We start from the raw sequence: 17048 nt of genomic DNA, 5'->3' as shown, positions 1-17048 counted from the left end.
GTGTGTAGTTGCAGAATATAAGTAAGCTGAGCATTAATCACAGGACACTGTCTATTGATATGTCTTGTTTTTAATCTCTGGAGGTTGCAATTTAATATCTACACCTAGCAAGAACTAATGAAGTCCATTACAACAATCCTGAAAGGTTATAGTGTTCAGTTTTTGTTTTAACTGTGTTCAAGAGGTGTTGATGTATGACTAAGATCATTTTTGAGGCTCTAGTTTGTGGTGCTGTACTGCAATATACGGAGTGACGTACGTCCGTGTGACGGAGTGACGCGCTGACGTCGACGGAAATATGCAGCAGCAATTCTTTCTAGAAGTCTGTAGCAGCCTGTCGCTAGCCCACGCTAGCTAGCTTTATCTGAGTTAGTGTTGGCCATACACAGCCAGCCGCTGCACTGAACAGAACTACATATTTCCGAAAAGAGCAGCCTTCTTTTGTTGTATGCTTTTTGGATTCAAAATTCGGGTGAGCTTCGTTTAGCCCACGAACTTAGCCGAGTCATATTCCAAGCTAACGCTGTTTACGTTAGGTTCTTGCTGGCATTATGTCCAGAATAGACTACAGCGTGTGGGACCACATTGAGGTGTCAGACGATGAAGATGACACCCATCCAAACATCGACACACCCAGCCTCTTCAGATGGAGACACCAGGTACAGCTTTAAGACACATATGATTTTTAAGCGGTTTCTTTTTAGTAAAATTGGCGCTGTTGTTAGGTGGTCCCTTGGTGCTGCATGACTTGTAATTGCAAAATTATTATATTGCAGGAGGTAATAGTCTACAAATTACAAATACTTTTTGTAATTGGCCTTAGATCTAGGAAAGCAAACTGGTAGAAGGTGGAGGTCCACCATAGTTAAAAGACTGGTGGACATAAAAGTTTTGTCCCTGTGGTTGTGACTGATCTTATAACATTTGTACTTCAGGCACGCGTGGAGCGAATGGAAGAATTTGAGAAAAAAGGTGAAGAATTTAACAAGGCACTCACTGACTGCCGGCGTAAGCTAGCAGAGGCACAAAAGAAAGTACAAGAGCTGACCATTTCAGAAACAGATGATGCCAAAGCAGAGCTGAGCAAAGCCCAGGCTGAGGAGAAGAAACTGAAAAAAGAGGAACGTGAGTGGGCGAAGAAGATGGATGACCACAACCGGGAAGAGAAGAAGATGCCATGGAACGTGGACACGCTCAGCAAGGATGGTTTCAGCAAGGTGAGGCAGATAAAGCGTGCTGCCTGCCAGCAAACTAGTTTCTGGACCCAAGCTCAGAGCCACTCTTGGTGTATTCTTAGTTCAGGAGAAAAAGAGGAGTCTGATTGGTACACATACCAATGAAAAAATAACATACTACTGTATGATGAGATTTTACACCTACACCTCCCTATATCCTGTATCTGCCTATTCCAACAAAATGACAATGTGATTTGGAAGACTGTAGTATTCAGTATTTTTTTTGGATACATTGACTTTTGGTTTGGGTCTTGTCATGGAATTTGTTGATTGTAACTAAAATATGAAGCCAGCCTTGTGTTTTAAAGTTGAAATGTGGGCATAAGTTTTCTTCGGTGGGAACCATGATGATTCATGAAGTTTCATAAGTGAAGCCTTGCAAGGTACTCAATAGCCATAAAACAATACATCTCAGATGATTAAATTATTATTAGTAAATCAATATTTATATTCATGGTCCATGATACAAAAAGCAGTAATTTTCTTTTATCCTGGTACCAGGCTCTGTATCAACAAAACTTTTACCTTTGATCAACACTATATGGGCACCTGTCCTTAAACATTTTATTGCTTCAGTTACTGCCTCTGATCATACCAGTGTGCTTTGGAAGTACCTGTAGTTGCTATCAAGCTGATTATGCAGTGAGGTTGGTGGTTTTTACGGTACCACTGCATGTTTTGTCTTCCATCTGGCTTTTCTCTGTTATTCAAAAGTAGATGAATTTGAAATTGGTATGTGATTGGAGGAATTAACAGTGGATCACATATTAACACAGACAAGAACCAATTAAGTCTAAGTCAGACTCCGTTAAATCAGTCGCTGACAGCCATATTCATTTTTCTCTGAATTTGGTTCAAGTCTGTGGCTTCATAAAGTACATATCGCTGACTATTTTTATAAGTTTTCTCTTGTGACATTCTCTCTAAAAGTTATCAGAAACAGTCCGTAATGATTGTTCTTTGTCACTGTCCGTCATCCATAGAGCATTGTTAATGTCAAACCTGAATCTAATGAAGAGACTGAAGAAGAGAAAGAGCAAAAGCATAAAACCTTCGTGGAGAAATATGAGACGCAGATCAAACATTTCGGTAAGAAATATTGACGTTCGTTTACCATTGTTCTTTACTGTGTGTAATGGGGAATTGGTTTTTGAAAGTAATGGTGGTCTGTCTGCTTTCTTCACTGCAGGCATGCTGCGACGTTGGGATGACAGCCAGAAGTACCTGTCTGACAACCCTCATCTTGTATGTGAAGAGACTGCCAACTACCTGGTCATCATGTGCATTGACCTTGAAGTCGAGGAGGTAAACGCTAAAAAGAATTGTCTTTTAAGAGCACTTACATCACATACATTGTATGTATTTTAAGATATACAGAAGAATTTTTTATGGACTGTAACTCAGGGATCCTGTTTATTTGCCACAACCTGTGTTTTTTTTTAGACAGCCATTGTGTAGGTCAGAATATGAGCCCTATTCTAAAAATGTTTCCTTCTTTTTTAGAAACATGCATTGATGGAGCAAGTGGCTCATCAGACCATCGTCATGCAGTTTATTCTAGAGTTGGCTAAAAGCCTCAAGGTGGATCCACGCGGGTGCTTTCGTCAATTTTTCGCCAAGATTAAGGTGATTAACTTTGTTTGGATGCTACAAAATCTAATGAAAAATCTAATGAAATAATTTACAGCCTCCTTATAAATCAAAACGTTCCGGGAGCAATGGAACCAGAGGAACTGAGTTCCTGTTCCACAATACTCTTTTCATTTGTACCACATCTGAAGACCGGTGAAGATGAGGCAGGTTAATTCAACGAATGATTAAAAACAACAACAGTGTTTGAAATGCAATTTTCAATTTTCACACGAGGAAATAACAAGAGAGTCATCTTGTTCTTTGTGTTTATTGTTGTGTGACTGTAATGTTTTTAGTTGGATGTAATGAATGAAAGAAAATGAGAGCGTGAGAGTGAAGCCCTAGAGCACCCGTCTCCATGGATATTTACTTCTTTTCTTTCACTTGCTTTGTTCTCTAATAGTGCTTTCTCTTTCATTTACTCAAGAGCTCACTTGGCCGCCTTTCCCTTCTCCTTCCCCTCTCTCTCCCTCTTTCTTGTGCGACCAGTAGTTTCTGAATTGTCAGAAAGTACTACTAGAGGAGCAGGGACTTTTTCTTTACAACTGGGAACATTTTAACAGGAGTTAAATTTTGTTCTTCCCCTGGTTGAAAAGCATGTTAGAAATTCCTGAGTTCCAGTGGTGGAAACACCCTAATAAATGCAAATACTGATTGTGTGCACGTGTCCCCTCATAGACAGCAGATCAGCAATACCAGGAAGCTTTCAATGATGAGCTGGAGTCATTTAAGGAGCGGGTTCGCAGCAGGGCGAAGATCCGCATAGAAAAGGCCATGAAGGAGTATGAGGAAGAGGAACGACAAAAGCGCCTGGGACCAGGAGGGCTAGATCCTGTTGAAGTGTACGAGTCCCTGCCATTGGTAAGTTCTTTTGTTTTCCATAGGCCTCAGGACTCTGTCTTCATTTTCTTTTGTAAGCTTCAAATGCCTCATGCATGATGTTCATAATTGCAGGAGATGCAGAAATGCTTTGATGAGAAGGACATCCAAATGTTACAAGAAGTTATTAGCAAAATGGACCCAACGGTAGGTTCCTTTGTTAATGCCTACAGTTTATTTTATTTTATTTTTTTCTAATAAGCAGCAGACTGTTTTGTTGACCAATGAAATCTGTCAGGAATCATATTTCAGTCATATGAATGTACAGTTATCTGATTCACACCTGTCCAATTTTGGTCAGTCACTAAATGTGATTATTTTACATGATTTAGGAGGCGAAGGCTCACATGAAGAGGTGCATAGACTCAGGGCTCTGGGTCCCCAACTCCAAGACAGACGATGGGGATGAAAAAGAGGAAGATGCTACCTATGAGGAGGTGAAACAGGAGCAGGAAGAAACTAAGAAGGAATGACCAATGTTGATCCTATCAATTGTTGCTTGTGCAAATGTGCTTACCCACTGTATTGCAACTCCACTATGTGTATGACTAGTTTGCCAATCAAGGAACAATGAAATAACTTGATGAAAATTTTTAGCTGAGACTTAAGGGATTACTGTTCACTGAACTACACAACTACATTGCATCAGTATCTCCTGCTTGGAAAATAAACAGCTGGTTGTGTTTAGGTCTTTTATTTGTTTGGACATCACAAAAGTTGTATTCTTACATTTCTTTGTATTCACCTGTTTATTTGTGTGGGTACGTAGGTGTACACATGCCTGCATATAATTGTTTTGTTTTCCATTTCATTTACAAATTTAAGATGTGTCTGACTTTCAGGGCTTGAGTAAACAATTAATTGAGACAGTTATTTGACATTTTTTACAAACTTGCTGAAGTAAAGGTTGAATTATATCCAGCTACATAAGGCTGAGGTGTCGTGGTTATGTCTGAAGACTCCAGATTTGTGTGACATGTTTTTCAAAGCATAAAGTTAGAGATCATAAATGTGAATCACAAGAAAATTATCAATCTGTGAGACCTGTAGTGTTGGTAACGACTACTTTTTAATATGGAGTGAATGCATGTGTGCATGTGTTTTCTAATGAAGCATTTGGTATTTACAAATTACATTTGCCCTACATAGAGATACAGTGCTACAGAGGGTAAAGAGATGCATATGCCATGACATTATACATTGCAAGACAACAATCAATATAAGTACAAAGAGCAGTCAGTTTCAGGCCTGAGGGTGAATGCTTACGCTGGCTCCACCCATACTGTAGCTTAATATGGCCTAACCATTGGCGCACAATGGGCAAGAGACCTAAGTGCGTCCTTGTAGGGCTTGGGGTTGACTGATGGTTTACATAGACCCCACTCGTTCCCATCTTGGCCAAATTAGAATTAAATAAAAGGGACCATGCAGGTCCTCAGAATGATTGTTCACATGGGCCTCTGTTCGCTTATGTGATACATAAAAGTGCTGAGTAGGTGTGGTTGGATTCAATACTGCTAATGCTTTTATTTTGAAAGTTAGAGTGTTTAGTTGAAATTTGATCAGAGCTGATGCAATTAAAAATAAATGAAGCAAAACAGTTTTTACAAATGCATTACTTGACTTTCTTGTAAATCACAAAATAAAACTGCTCAGTGTACAGTGTAGCTTCTGTGAGAGATTACTGCATGTGAAGAAAGTGTGATACTAGGGCTAACTTTCACTGCAAACAAACTAAATGATGTAGCATGGTTGGACCTCCATTTAGTCAGAAAAGGGGGGGGGGCAAACAAAATCTCATTGAAATTTGTCAAGACACTGAAGATGTCCTGAAAGAGCCACTGTAGTTTGGTGGACATCTGAATTGCATTTGAATAGTGGTATAGCAGATAACAGCTGACACAAAACACCAAACACTTGTGAAAAAAAATGACCAGTTGAAATAACAAAATAATGACATCTAGTGATGAACAGCACAACATGAAAATTGGATGAACCTGTCTATTATAGGCATGTCAATGGAGGTGTTTCTATGTGACTGGTTAAATGACTGACTTCTCATCTTATGTTGGCGATGGGTTCTGTTACCTTATGATCAAAGCTTTAATTATTGTGTTCAATTGTGATTTGGAAATTAAAAAATATATAATTGGATGTGATAATATATAGTTATAGTGGCACAGTGTTTTCCAAGCTTTCACATGACCCATCAGGCCTGCTTATATCATCTGCACTGAAATGGACTCTTTTCATCACATGTTGTGCAACAGTACAATCTAGTTCAGTCCAGAACTGCAGCCTTGCAAAAACTTGGTAATATTCTTCCTTTTTTTTGACAGTGTTCAATTGAATTGTTTTATATGGAGAGGTATTTCTAATATTCTGTCCCATGCATGTATGGAAATGGTGGTTGTTTATACATTAGAGACAGTTCAGTATAGATAATGCAATCTACAGAGGTGTTTGTTGATAGTAAATGTTCCTGATTCAGTTTCCACATCAGAAAATTCAACGCATTTATCCAAAAGGGGCAAAGACAAGACACCACTTTGTCCCTGTCATGATGCCAATGATCACAAAGTGTACTTACTCGACTTGCATTCTCACACTGAGAAAGACAGCCAAGCAACACAACCTTCAACATAAGCATGAAGCCAGTATTTCATGAAAACTCTGTATTTTTGAGTTTTTGACTGTCAGGCAGACAACAAAAGACACTTGAATGTCAACTTGATGATGTTAACTTTGGCTTCAGGGAATAACTGAGTATTTGTCACTATTTTCTGATATTTTATACTCTGAACAATCCAAATATTGAAGAAAAAGGGTGTCAGAAATATTGATAATGAAAATATGGTTGTAACCTCTTATGATGGAATAATATGACCTTACCCAAGGTTTTCTGTGTGTTAATTACAGGAAAAAAATTGAACTAATTTGATAAAAACACAACTTTACAACAAATAAGTAACAAATATAAAAATATATAAAATGTATACATTTCGTCCCTTTTATTCTGACACACTGACATTTATTTTGAAAAGTCAACCCATTTGTACGTGCCGTGCGTGTACGCGCTATGCTCGCCGGACGGGAGGGCGTGGCCTCGTTTGGTTTCGGGAAGAAGCAGGCTGTCACACAATTCATGAGAATCAGAGAGAGTAGGCGACGCGGGGAAACACGCTCACAAGATTATTAAGACTGTCCGTCGGTCCATCTTACGGACACAGGCTTTAATGTAACACCTTCAAAAGCTCGCCGTTAAATGGTAAGATACTTGCTTTTCATACACGTTTCTGAGTTTACGGATATGCCCATGATAATGTTTAGTTATATGTTTCCATGTCAGTGTTACTCGATACGTTGTAAAATATGTGCGGACTCAAGTTTCTAAACCACTCGGTGACGCAGTCTGTGTTATTTACCTCGCGTTTTTATATATGTAAATCATACAGTTGTTGGTATATCAGCATGTAATGTAAACAATAACTTAGACAGTAATCCCCGGAAGGCCTTTTGGAAAATTGATCTGATTGTCTAACGTCATATTTTTTAAAGTTAATTCTAGATTTCTTCTCATTTGTCAATCTAGCAATTCTGTTTTTTTTTAAATAATAATCGTGTACATATGCGAAATACCGAATATGTTATTTCGGAAATCGCAAGATGTCGCTTTAAAATTGGGCTTGTGTTTACGTAGGCCTTAATACGTACGTGATTCCAGCCAGTACAACAGCTGATTACCCTGAAAGTGATACACTGTGATTTACATTGATGTGTGTGTGTGTGTGTGTGTTTGTGTGTGTGTGTGTGTGTGTGTGTGTGTGTGTGTGTGTGTGTGTGTGTGTGTGTGTGTGTCTGTCTCAGTGAATTGCCTTTTCACCGCCATGTCTGGAAATTGGTGGTCGAGGCGTTCAAGGCCAGGGACAATTCCAGGCAAAAGTGAGCCTCTCCAGGGTCGAGGCATCCATGTTTTCCTCTTCTGGACAAAGGATGGGGAGAGATATTTGTCCCACACAAGTGGAGAGGTCACAGCAGAGGAGCTGTGCATCTCAGCTGCCGAGGCTGTAGGTGAGTGGGACAGCCTTGACCAGATACACAGCACCGCACTGATCAAAGTGAAAGGAGCTTCCTTTTTTTTCTTTGTCATGTAGTATTTTTAGACTGTGGGTGGCACGTGTGTTTATCCTCTGTGTTTATTCCACAGGGATAACACCTCTGTGCCATGTGTTGTTTGCTCTGTACAATCCACTGTCACGCTGCTGGTACAGTCCAAACCACATTTTCAGTGCAGATGAGAACTCCAGCCTGGTACTTCACTACTGTATGAGGTTAGTCTGTATTTGTATAACACTGTGTTAAGAGGGCAGATAGAACACAGTGGACATATTCACAAAGGCTGTCTGTTTTCTATGTTCCATAGGTTTTACTTTCGGAATTGGCATGGACTAAATGACAGGGAGCCGACTGTATCCCGGTACCGTCTCAGACCTGGGACTGATCAGGGCAGTTCCCCTCTGCTTGAAATCACATCCTTAGAGTATTTATTCTCTCAGGTCTGTATTGAACATAATGTTTTTGGTCTATTGCTTATTTATTGAACGCACATGACTGCATTTGTGGCGCACGAAATATTAACACTACCTAACCACTTTGCCTCTTGTGTCTCCAAAAGGCTAAATATGAGTTTGTGAACGAAGTAGTGCAGATGGAAGACGTTCAGTCAGAGGAGGAGCTAAATCGCTTCAAAAATGAGAGCTTGGGAATGGCTGTGCTTCACCTCTCACACCAAGCAGTGCAAACAGGCTGTACCTTACAAGACGTTGCCGAGAAAGTCAGGTAATTACTTGGATGGAGGGGCTATAGTAGAGCAAAGTCATATGCTGTTATAAGTGGTACTTTTTAATCACCTGTGTAACTAAAATTGTGAAATAGTAACAATAACTAATTGCACTAAAATCTGTAAATTCGTCAACAAAGATGTTAAATGTTCTATTGTGTTTTGATGATATATATACATGTACATCTTCTAATCTAATCGAATGACTGGATCTAGGTAACAATAACATTTCTCTTTCTTTATTTCAGCTTCCTCCGCTGCATTCCAAAGTCTTTCTCCAAGCACATTTCCAAAAACAACTTACTGACGAAGTTCAGGATCCACCGGGTGTTTGCAGACTTTGTGCGGACCTTCCAGCAGCACACTGTGGACAAGGGGCGGCTGGGCGCCCACGAGATCATGTACAAGTACATCTCTACTCTCGAGCACTTGGCACCACGTTTTGGTACAGAGACCTTCCCTGTACCCTACCTGGACCAGAGGGAGGAAGGGGATGGAAGTAGCTCTTACTCCAACACCACCCATGCGCAGGGTGTCTCAAAAGACAACTACACGGCTCCCGCCACACATGAAATACTGGTGTCTGGCACCAACGGCATTCAGTGGAGGAAGGTGTCCGGTCAGAAGGTTTGTCAAAATGCATTTTCAAGCTCCTGACTCTGTGAATTGTTGTGTATTCTGCTAGTGTCGACTTTTTATAAAATGAATTCCATCTCTTTACCTAGGCACAGGCAAACACTTATCTCAGGAATGACTACATGAGCAAAGCGAAACTGCAGTCCAGCCAGCCAAATGCGAACACTCCCAACAAATTGACCCGCTTCTGTGATTTCCCTGAAATAACTCATATAGCCATCACTGGAGCTAATGTGTGCATTAGCACTCAGGACAACCGCTGCATGGTGAGAGCACTTGTTTACCCCTTTGTGTAAAAGCTTTGATACATTAATTTGATTGGTAAATGTGCTTGTGATGTACTAGTCCAATTGATATACTGTATATTAGTCATTCTGTCTGTGAGCTTGTTCAGTCTTTAAAGTGTCTGTATATACTGTACATTAAGCATGGATGCCTAGATTCTCTTATATTCTCCAGTTCTATATGTGTGTGACTAAAAGTGCTTTGGCTTTTGGTACACTTCAGGCATGATATTATGTTTTGAATTTGTATGCGTCTGTAGGTGGGAGCTCTGATTGTAAGCTAGTGGTGTTTCTGTATGTGTATGTAGGAGGTTCAGATGAACTCCAGCCAGCAGGCCCGTTCCTTCATCTCCCTCCTGGATGGATACTATCGGCTGACTGCAGACGCCCACCACTATCTTTGTCATGAAGTGGCTCCCCCAAGGGTAGTGCTGAGTGAAGCAAATGGACTGCATGGGCCTATGCAGTGAGTTTTTCCCTCTTACACATGCACATACAGACACAAACAGGCTATAAAGAGACGCAGGGCGTTATATCACAACTCTGGTTTGTTTCCAGTGATGATTTTGTGCTGCTGAAGCTGAAAAAGGAGGCAGCAGAGGAGGGAGCTTTCCTTGTACGTTGGAGTGCTCTTGACTATCACCGCATCATCCTAGCTGTGCTAAACACAAATAAGGTAAGTCAAAACCCACTCTCTTCTCTGGGAATGATAGCAGTGTAGTCATGGTGAAAATTTTCTGTTACTGTCATGCACACCTGTGTTTATGTGAACTTACCGGCTCACAGAACGAATCGACGCAAAGCCACAAGCAGTTTCGGATTCAGTACAAGGGTTCAGTGTTCTGTCTGGAGGGCTGGGACCGAGAATTCTCCAGTTTGAAGGAGCTCACGGACAGCCTCAAGACCTTTGTGCTCAAGTCTGGATCAGAGAACTTCACTATCAAAAAATGCTGCTTTCCAAGACAAGCAGGTTTGTATTTATTGGGCATCTCGTGTATCTTGAAGTTTTCCCGTGACTCAGTGGCTGTGTTCCGGGATATTTAGATATGTTTGACATCGCTTTGTCTGTTTTTGTGATGTAGAGTCGTCCAACCTTCTGGTGATGAGGCAAGGTGTCGATCACCCTGATCACAACGACCCCTGGTCCCTGAACATGAGCCAGCTACGCTTCCACCAGATCAAGGACAAAGAGATCACTCAGGTGATGAGATCCACTCGCCACCTTAATGTGAGAGTCTGCTTCACCTGACAAGCTTAAGTACTGACCGGGTCGGGGGTTGTGTTTACGAACAGGAACAGCATCTCGGCCGTGGGACCAGAACTAACATCTACTCAGGACGTCTGCTGGTGCAGGGACGGGGGAACGGCGATGATGACGACGAGTTCAACAACAACTCGGACCGCAAAGGGATCCGAGTGGTTCTCAAGATACTAGACCAAAGCCATAAAGATATTGCACTGGTGAGTCTTGTGATCTTTGCAGTAATGACGATGAATGAATTAACAGTGATAGCTTATCAAATCCAAACAGATATTAACTCGTGTAATCTAGTATCCTCACGTATTTGATTTCAGTATCCCTTCCTCTATCTTTCTTAGGCATTTTTTGAAACCGCAAGTCTCATGAGCCAGGTATCCCACAGTCATCTGGTGTTTGTGCATGGTGTGTCTGTGAAAGGATCTGAAAGTAAGTGCAATAACACTCCTCACCTCCACAAACTCACTTCCACTTTTTAAATTTGTGACTTCCTTGTTTTCTTCTTCTCGCATACTGTGACCAGTGTTTATAGTCAAATTTATATTGTGGCACTAAGTGAACCACGAAGCAAATGCATAACAACTTTCAGCCTGCTCTGTTTTAAAGAGACACGCCACTTGTTTACATTTTGCTTGTGGCTGTAGCAAAGACTTCACCTCTATGATGTGTTTCTACCTTTTGCAGACATCATGGTGGAAGAATTTGTGGAGTTTGGGCCTTTGGATGTTTTCCTTCGCAAAGAAAAGGCATCAGTGACTCCTCGTTGGAAATTTATCGTTGCAAAACAACTTGCCAGTGCTCTCAGCTATCTTGTGAGTTCAAACATGACTTTGTGTTTTTTCTGGTAGTGTCAACTGGACACCAAGTTTTGCATTTTGAGTTTGAGTTCTGAGCTCAGGAAATGAACATTTTACTATCAGACCAAGCTTGAAGATAAGAGCTGCAAGTGAAGTCCATTTTTTTCCCCCAAATGACTGATAGCTATAATATTTTGTGCTAAACTTAATTTAATGACACTCTGCATCCCAAATAGTGAATACCATTTTCATTATTGTAGGAGACCAAACGGCTGGTCCATGGAAATGTCTGTGCCAAGAACATTCTGGTGGCAAGGCGAGGTCTGGAGCATGGTACTACTCCTTTCATCAAGCTGAGTGACCCAGGAATTGCCCTGAGTGTACTTTCACGGGAAGGTCAGTACCAGCAACTCACTTTACACAAATGGCCTTCACTTTACAGGAAAGTCTCCCAACTCGGATCTTCTTCAGGTTTTTTTTATGTATTTTGTTGAATGTTCTGCCTTATTTTAATCAGATTCAGGAAACAGGAACCTCCAACCAGACCATTTCCTGTGACTTATTTCCTGTTGTCTTGTAGCTTTACCTCACAATGTGTCATTTCATGCTGTCCGAGATAAAAAAATCTCTCTCAAACAAGCTCACCCTTGGTTAGTGTTATAACATATAACATGAAGAAGTAAGAAGAAAGAAGCAAAGTAGAGCAATATCGTCAAGTACCAGTCTTTTGCCGCTGCTGACATTGAATGCACATAGAAGGTTTTATTGATTTAAGATCACTGTAATATAAAATTAGACCAACAAAAAGTACTTCCGTAGCTCTTGTAAGCATTTGTTCATTTGTCACGTGGAGATCATCTTTTCATGATACGTATAACTTCTGTCATTTTTATTCTTGCTTTTCTGCACTGCAGAGCGCCTGGACCGTATCCCGTGGATCGCCCCTGAGTGTGTGGACAGCGGTGCACCCATTGGCGGTGCTGCTGACCAGTGGAGCTTTGGTGTCACACTGCTGGAAATCTGCAACAACGGCGATGTTCCTATGAGTGGCAGTGCATTGTCTAAGGTAGACCCATACTGTAGCTTTTACCTCTTTTTTTCCCCTTCCAAAAGCCACAAGCTTCACCTGCTCATTTTATCCCCCCCCCCCATCAGAAAGAGCGCTTTTATCAGCAAAAGGGACGCTTAGCTGAACCATCCTCCCAGGAACTGGCCAGCTTCATCAGCATGTGTTTGACCTACGAGCCTGTGCAGAGGCCTTCGTTCCGCACTGTGCTCAGAAATCTCACAGAACTCATGATCAAAGGTGGGGTGTTCTTACCACATCACACTACTTTTTGTGTGTCTTTCATCCTGTCTTAGTGCATGTAATGAACAAGTGTTTTTTTTTTTTTTTTTTTTTTGCTGCTAACAGATCCTGATATATCTCCCAGTGAAACTCTTCCTGACATGGACCCTAGCGTGTTTCATAAACGCTATCTGAAAGAGATTCGGGAGTTAGGAGAGGTGGGTCCTAGCACCATAACACCAGTAGTTTCCTCTTTTATGCTTCCGCACCAGAGTTTTTTGTGTTGTCCGTCCATCTGTCCCATTTTTGTGAACGCGATAGCTCAGTAACACCGTGAGAGAATGTCTTTGAATTTGGCACAAACGTTCACTGGGAATCAAGGATGAACTGATTAGATTCTGGTTGTCAAAGGTCAAAGTCACTGGGACCACACAAAACACGTTTTTAGCCACAACTCAATAATTCACACAAATGGTTAATATTTTATATGATTCTGGATATACGGGGATGTAACCTAACCGGTAATTCTAGTTTGTGTGTGTTAGAGAATAACCCACATCTTTTTGTTCTGTCCCCAGGGTCACTTTGGAAAGGTGACTCTCTACCTGTATGACCCAGCCAACGATGGGACGGGAGAGCGTGTGGCAGTGAAGGCTTTGAAACAGGAGAATGGTTATTCGCCCGATGGCTGGATGAAGGAGATTGAGATCCTGAAATCCCTTGATCACAGCAACATTGTCAAGTACAAGGGCTGTTGTACGGAACTGGGTGAGTGCTCAGCCTGTCTTCTGTCTGCTTCAGATATCTTAATAATTGAAATACATGTCAACACATAGTGTCTGCATGTGCAAAGGAGTGCTTGCTCAGTAGCTCTCTTTTAACTTGCCCTGCTCAGTGGATGATTCAGGGAATTGATTTTTGGTTCCTTCTGTTCCTCTGTAAATATTGAAAATCTTGTCAAAGTGCACCACTTTTTCCAATATATGTCAATAAAATGAGCTTTCAACACACAGCATGCTGAGCACCACAGCGCCTTCAGAACCTGGATAGTCAGCAGGTCATTCTTGCCTTTGAAAAATAATAGGAAATAGGAGGATAAAAGCACTGTTGCATTGTCCATTCACAGGAGGACAAGTGGTGCAGCTAATAATGGAGTACCTTCCTCTGGGGAGTCTGCGAGACTACCTTCCCAAACGTAATCTGGGTGTTCCCCAGTGCCTGATGTTTGCTCAGCAGATCTGTCAGGTAAGTTTATGCATTTCCTCTGAATCTTATAATGCTGTGTGCATTATAAGAACCTTGTAATCTGTGTGCAAACTGCACAGACGTCACAGATGTCAGGTTGTGTTCTGCTTCCTTCAGAAGAAGTTGTGTTTTTCCATTCATTTTTGTACAAGAATTTTCCATACACTGCCTACAATTACCCAAAGTAGATAATCCATCATATAATTAATTTATAGCACTCTAGGTTTCTCTGTATTGTCATTGATTCATTGTGTTTAAGTTGGGTATCCAGAGAAATGTCCACCACTCAGAATGCTGTCTGTTGCATGTTTGAGACATGAGCATCTTTTTTAGCCTGTCTTTTCTTTCTGTTTTACAGGGGATGGATTACTTGCACTCGAAGCGATACATCCATCGAGACCTAGCTGCCCGTAATGTCTTAGTGGAAAATGACCGCTTGGTGAAGATTGGAGACTTTGGCCTGACAAAATACATCCCTGAAGGCGAAATCTACTATCGTGTCCGCGAGGATGGGGACAGTCCAGTGTTCTGGTGGGTTCATGCAGCACTTAAATGTGTTTTTCAGTGATTGGTTCTATGACCTCAGCCACTGAGCTGTATTTCTGCACTATGTAGGTATGCCATTGAGTGCCTGAAGGAGAGCAAATTTTCCTTTTCCTCTGACATTTGGTCCTTCGGCGTTACATTGTATGAGATCCTTACCCACTGCGACCACCGCCAAAGCCCGCCAACAGTACGTCATCTCTTCAAACAATTTTAAACCTGCGTCTATTTTACATGTGACTAATCAAGTCATTTCAGAATCCCTGTATTAAATGCACAGTGCACACTTCTGTGTTTTTTGTAGAAGTTCTCTGAGATGATGGAAGCAACCCAAGGACAGATGACTGTGATGGTACTCATAAAACTGTTGGAGAAACAGCTGCGATTGCCTTGTCCGAAAGAATGCCCACATGAGGTAACATTATGTGCTCATTAAACAAAATTGACAATTTGTTGGCATGATGAGTAACCTGATATTTTCATAATTATTACATCATTTTTTACCAACAGGTGAAAATGTTGATGGAACAGTGTTGGGCTGCAGAGCCCGCACAACGGCCATCATTCAAATCCATCATTGAAAAGTTGGAGGCAATTCGCCGAACATATGACTGGCACCAAGGTATAAACTTTTCCCTGGCTCAGATTTGCTGACCAGTTCATCAAAGATCTACGTGTCTCCATCTCATCACTTTTCCACTGAGGCAACCATATATTACAGGGTAGCCAGTAATGTGTTTCCTGCTGTGCAATGCCTGCTGCCTCCATTTACATATTATGTATTTATAGCCTTCTTTTTGATAACGGCACACTGCATCCTCTCATATGTGATATTGCCATAATATTAAACTCAATCGGTGTGTCTTTATTTCCTGGCTAATAAGTTGAACTTCATGGGGGAAGTTAATGGCTTGGGCAGTCAGCTACCCAGTGTCAGCTTTTATCTTTAAAAAAATATGGGTTTGCATATATCACAGTAAGTATTAAGAGTTTCTGTAAGGTGGGGATATTACTAGCTTTCATATGTTTCTGTACATTTTTTGAGTGAATGTTCACTTTGCATTTAATTTTGTATAAACCAAAAGAACAAATTCAAAAATCTAATAAAACATTTTTTCACATGTCCTTTTCTTTCAAAACTGATGCATGTGTCAAAAAGTGTGAAAAAATGTGTTACGTAATGTGCCATTCTTTTGTGCATTACAGGATGTCCTATATGCACCAAAGCACAGCTATATTTATCACTAGCTTAGGGATATACTGCAATAAAAGCAACTTCTACAGTAACAGTTTTAACAAACGGGTCATTCAGGGAATGCTATCTCCTAATAACTTATGTTGCCTTGACCATTTAGGTGCCTGTGCACATGGCACTACTGTAGGTAGGACAGAAAGTGTGTCACACATGAAAATGAAAACATGCTGTACCACTGACTGCAGCACACCACTTCAGTTGCTGGAAACAATGCACCTACAATTCTTGCTGCAGAGGGACAAATAAAAATAACAACACTGCTGCTCTGGTAGGTGTTTGAACAACAGGTGTTTGAATCGGTGTTCTGCATACACCTTGAGAAAGAACCAGTAAAATCTGAAAAATGGACAGAGCCTCAACCGCAACACTGCTCCCGACATTTATTCCACATATTCCACTGGAAAAAAGCTGTCCACAATCTTGTGCAATGCAAATTAACAACCACTGAAGGGTCTTTGTTAAGATACAGGCTTTCCAACCACATAGCTGAGCGGCTGCAAGATATCTCTCTGTGTTTGAAAGAAAATACTGCAAGGGCCAAAGACTAATACAATGTGAGGAATGTACCAGTGGACAATGGTCATTGCCAAGCAATAGTGCAAGGTGGTGCCACCTTCAGTTGAGTCACTGAATGCATACTACGTTACGGTTGTGCATTTTAGAAACATAAAACTGTCTCCTGTCTGGAGGATAAGGATGAGAGCAATATTTGTGGACGTATTTTTCCGGAAGGTGTTTTGCCAGTCACACAGATCCACCTCTGCACTCCCAAACTCACTTCAGATCTGACTCGTAATCTTGGAGTGAAACTTACACTCCACCAGGAGCCGATTTGTGGACATGATATTGGCCCCTGAAGTCCCTGTCTGAACTGTGAACCCTGGAGGAGCATAGATTTTCCGTAGCCAAACGCAAATGTCTCTTTATCCTTCAATAACAGTGCACACTACAGTGTACTATCAACTGACACAAGCTACCACAACATCATCTCTTCTACATCCAAGGCTCTGGATACACAGAATAAATATATAAATAAATACACTGTTTTATTAGGTACACCTAGCTAAAGCTAATACAACAGCCCTGTAATAAATCCTCCTTTATGAGGATTATAATGAAACTAATAATATAATTGAAACACAAAAGTAGCACATAT

At 41.0% G+C, this 17048-nt stretch overlaps 2 protein-coding genes across 2 annotated transcripts; both read left to right on the top strand.

Annotated features, from left to right (window-relative positions):
* Positions 1-291: 291 nt before the first annotated feature.
* cdc37 (cell division cycle 37) lies at positions 292-5361 on the top strand. The gene is made up of 8 exons (XM_022739758.1): positions 292-659; positions 936-1217; positions 2219-2324; positions 2425-2540; positions 2739-2861; positions 3546-3728; positions 3822-3893; positions 4079-5361. The coding sequence occupies exons 1-8, from the start codon at positions 552-554 to the stop codon at positions 4217-4219; spliced, it is 1131 nt and encodes a 376-aa protein (XP_022595479.1). The 5' UTR covers positions 292-551; the 3' UTR covers positions 4220-5361.
* A 1528-nt stretch (positions 5362-6889) lies between these two features.
* Positions 6890-15762, top strand: tyk2 (tyrosine kinase 2). The gene is made up of 24 exons (XM_022739387.1): positions 6890-7014; positions 7614-7817; positions 7954-8077; positions 8170-8302; positions 8422-8585; positions 8835-9213; positions 9312-9488; positions 9815-9972; positions 10065-10182; positions 10293-10476; positions 10589-10707; positions 10800-10967; positions 11106-11193; positions 11449-11576; positions 11822-11957; positions 12476-12627; positions 12717-12867; positions 12976-13067; positions 13428-13617; positions 13976-14094; positions 14453-14625; positions 14710-14827; positions 14942-15052; positions 15148-15762. Exons 2-24 carry the CDS (start codon positions 7634-7636, stop codon positions 15289-15291), a joined length of 3510 nt encoding a protein of 1169 aa, XP_022595108.1. The 5' UTR covers positions 6890-7014; positions 7614-7633; the 3' UTR covers positions 15292-15762.
* The last annotated feature ends 1286 nt before the right edge of the window (positions 15763-17048 follow it).

This window comes from Seriola dumerili, unplaced genomic scaffold, assembly GCF_002260705.1.
Source record: "Seriola dumerili isolate Sdu_G_001 unplaced genomic scaffold, Sdu_1.0 BDQW01000044.1, whole genome shotgun sequence".
NCBI classification, from domain to species: Eukaryota; Metazoa; Chordata; class Actinopteri; order Carangiformes; family Carangidae; genus Seriola; species Seriola dumerili.
Note: the sequence above shows the minus strand (reverse complement) of the source record. Positions and strands in the feature narration are given on the sequence as shown.

Bases quoted from the DNA above. Each gene is read 5' to 3' on its own strand.
- cdc37 (XM_022739758.1), top strand. From the start codon at position 552: ATGTCCAGAATAGACTACAGCGTGTGGGACCACATTGAGGTGTCAGAC. The intron at 660-935 runs GTACAGCTTTAA...TTTGTACTTCAG, and splicing joins TCTTCAGATGGAGACACCAG to GCACGCGTGGAGCGAATGGA. The intron at 1,218-2,218 runs GTGAGGCAGATA...CGTCATCCATAG, and splicing joins GCAAGGATGGTTTCAGCAAG to AGCATTGTTAATGTCAAACC.
- tyk2 (XM_022739387.1), top strand. From the start codon at position 7,634: ATGTCTGGAAATTGGTGGTCGAGGCGTTCAAGGCCAGGGACAATTCCA. The intron at 9,973-10,064 runs GTGAGTTTTTCC...GTTTGTTTCCAG, and splicing joins GGACTGCATGGGCCTATGCA to TGATGATTTTGTGCTGCTGA. The intron at 12,628-12,716 runs GTAGACCCATAC...CCCCCCCATCAG, and splicing joins GTGGCAGTGCATTGTCTAAG to AAAGAGCGCTTTTATCAGCA.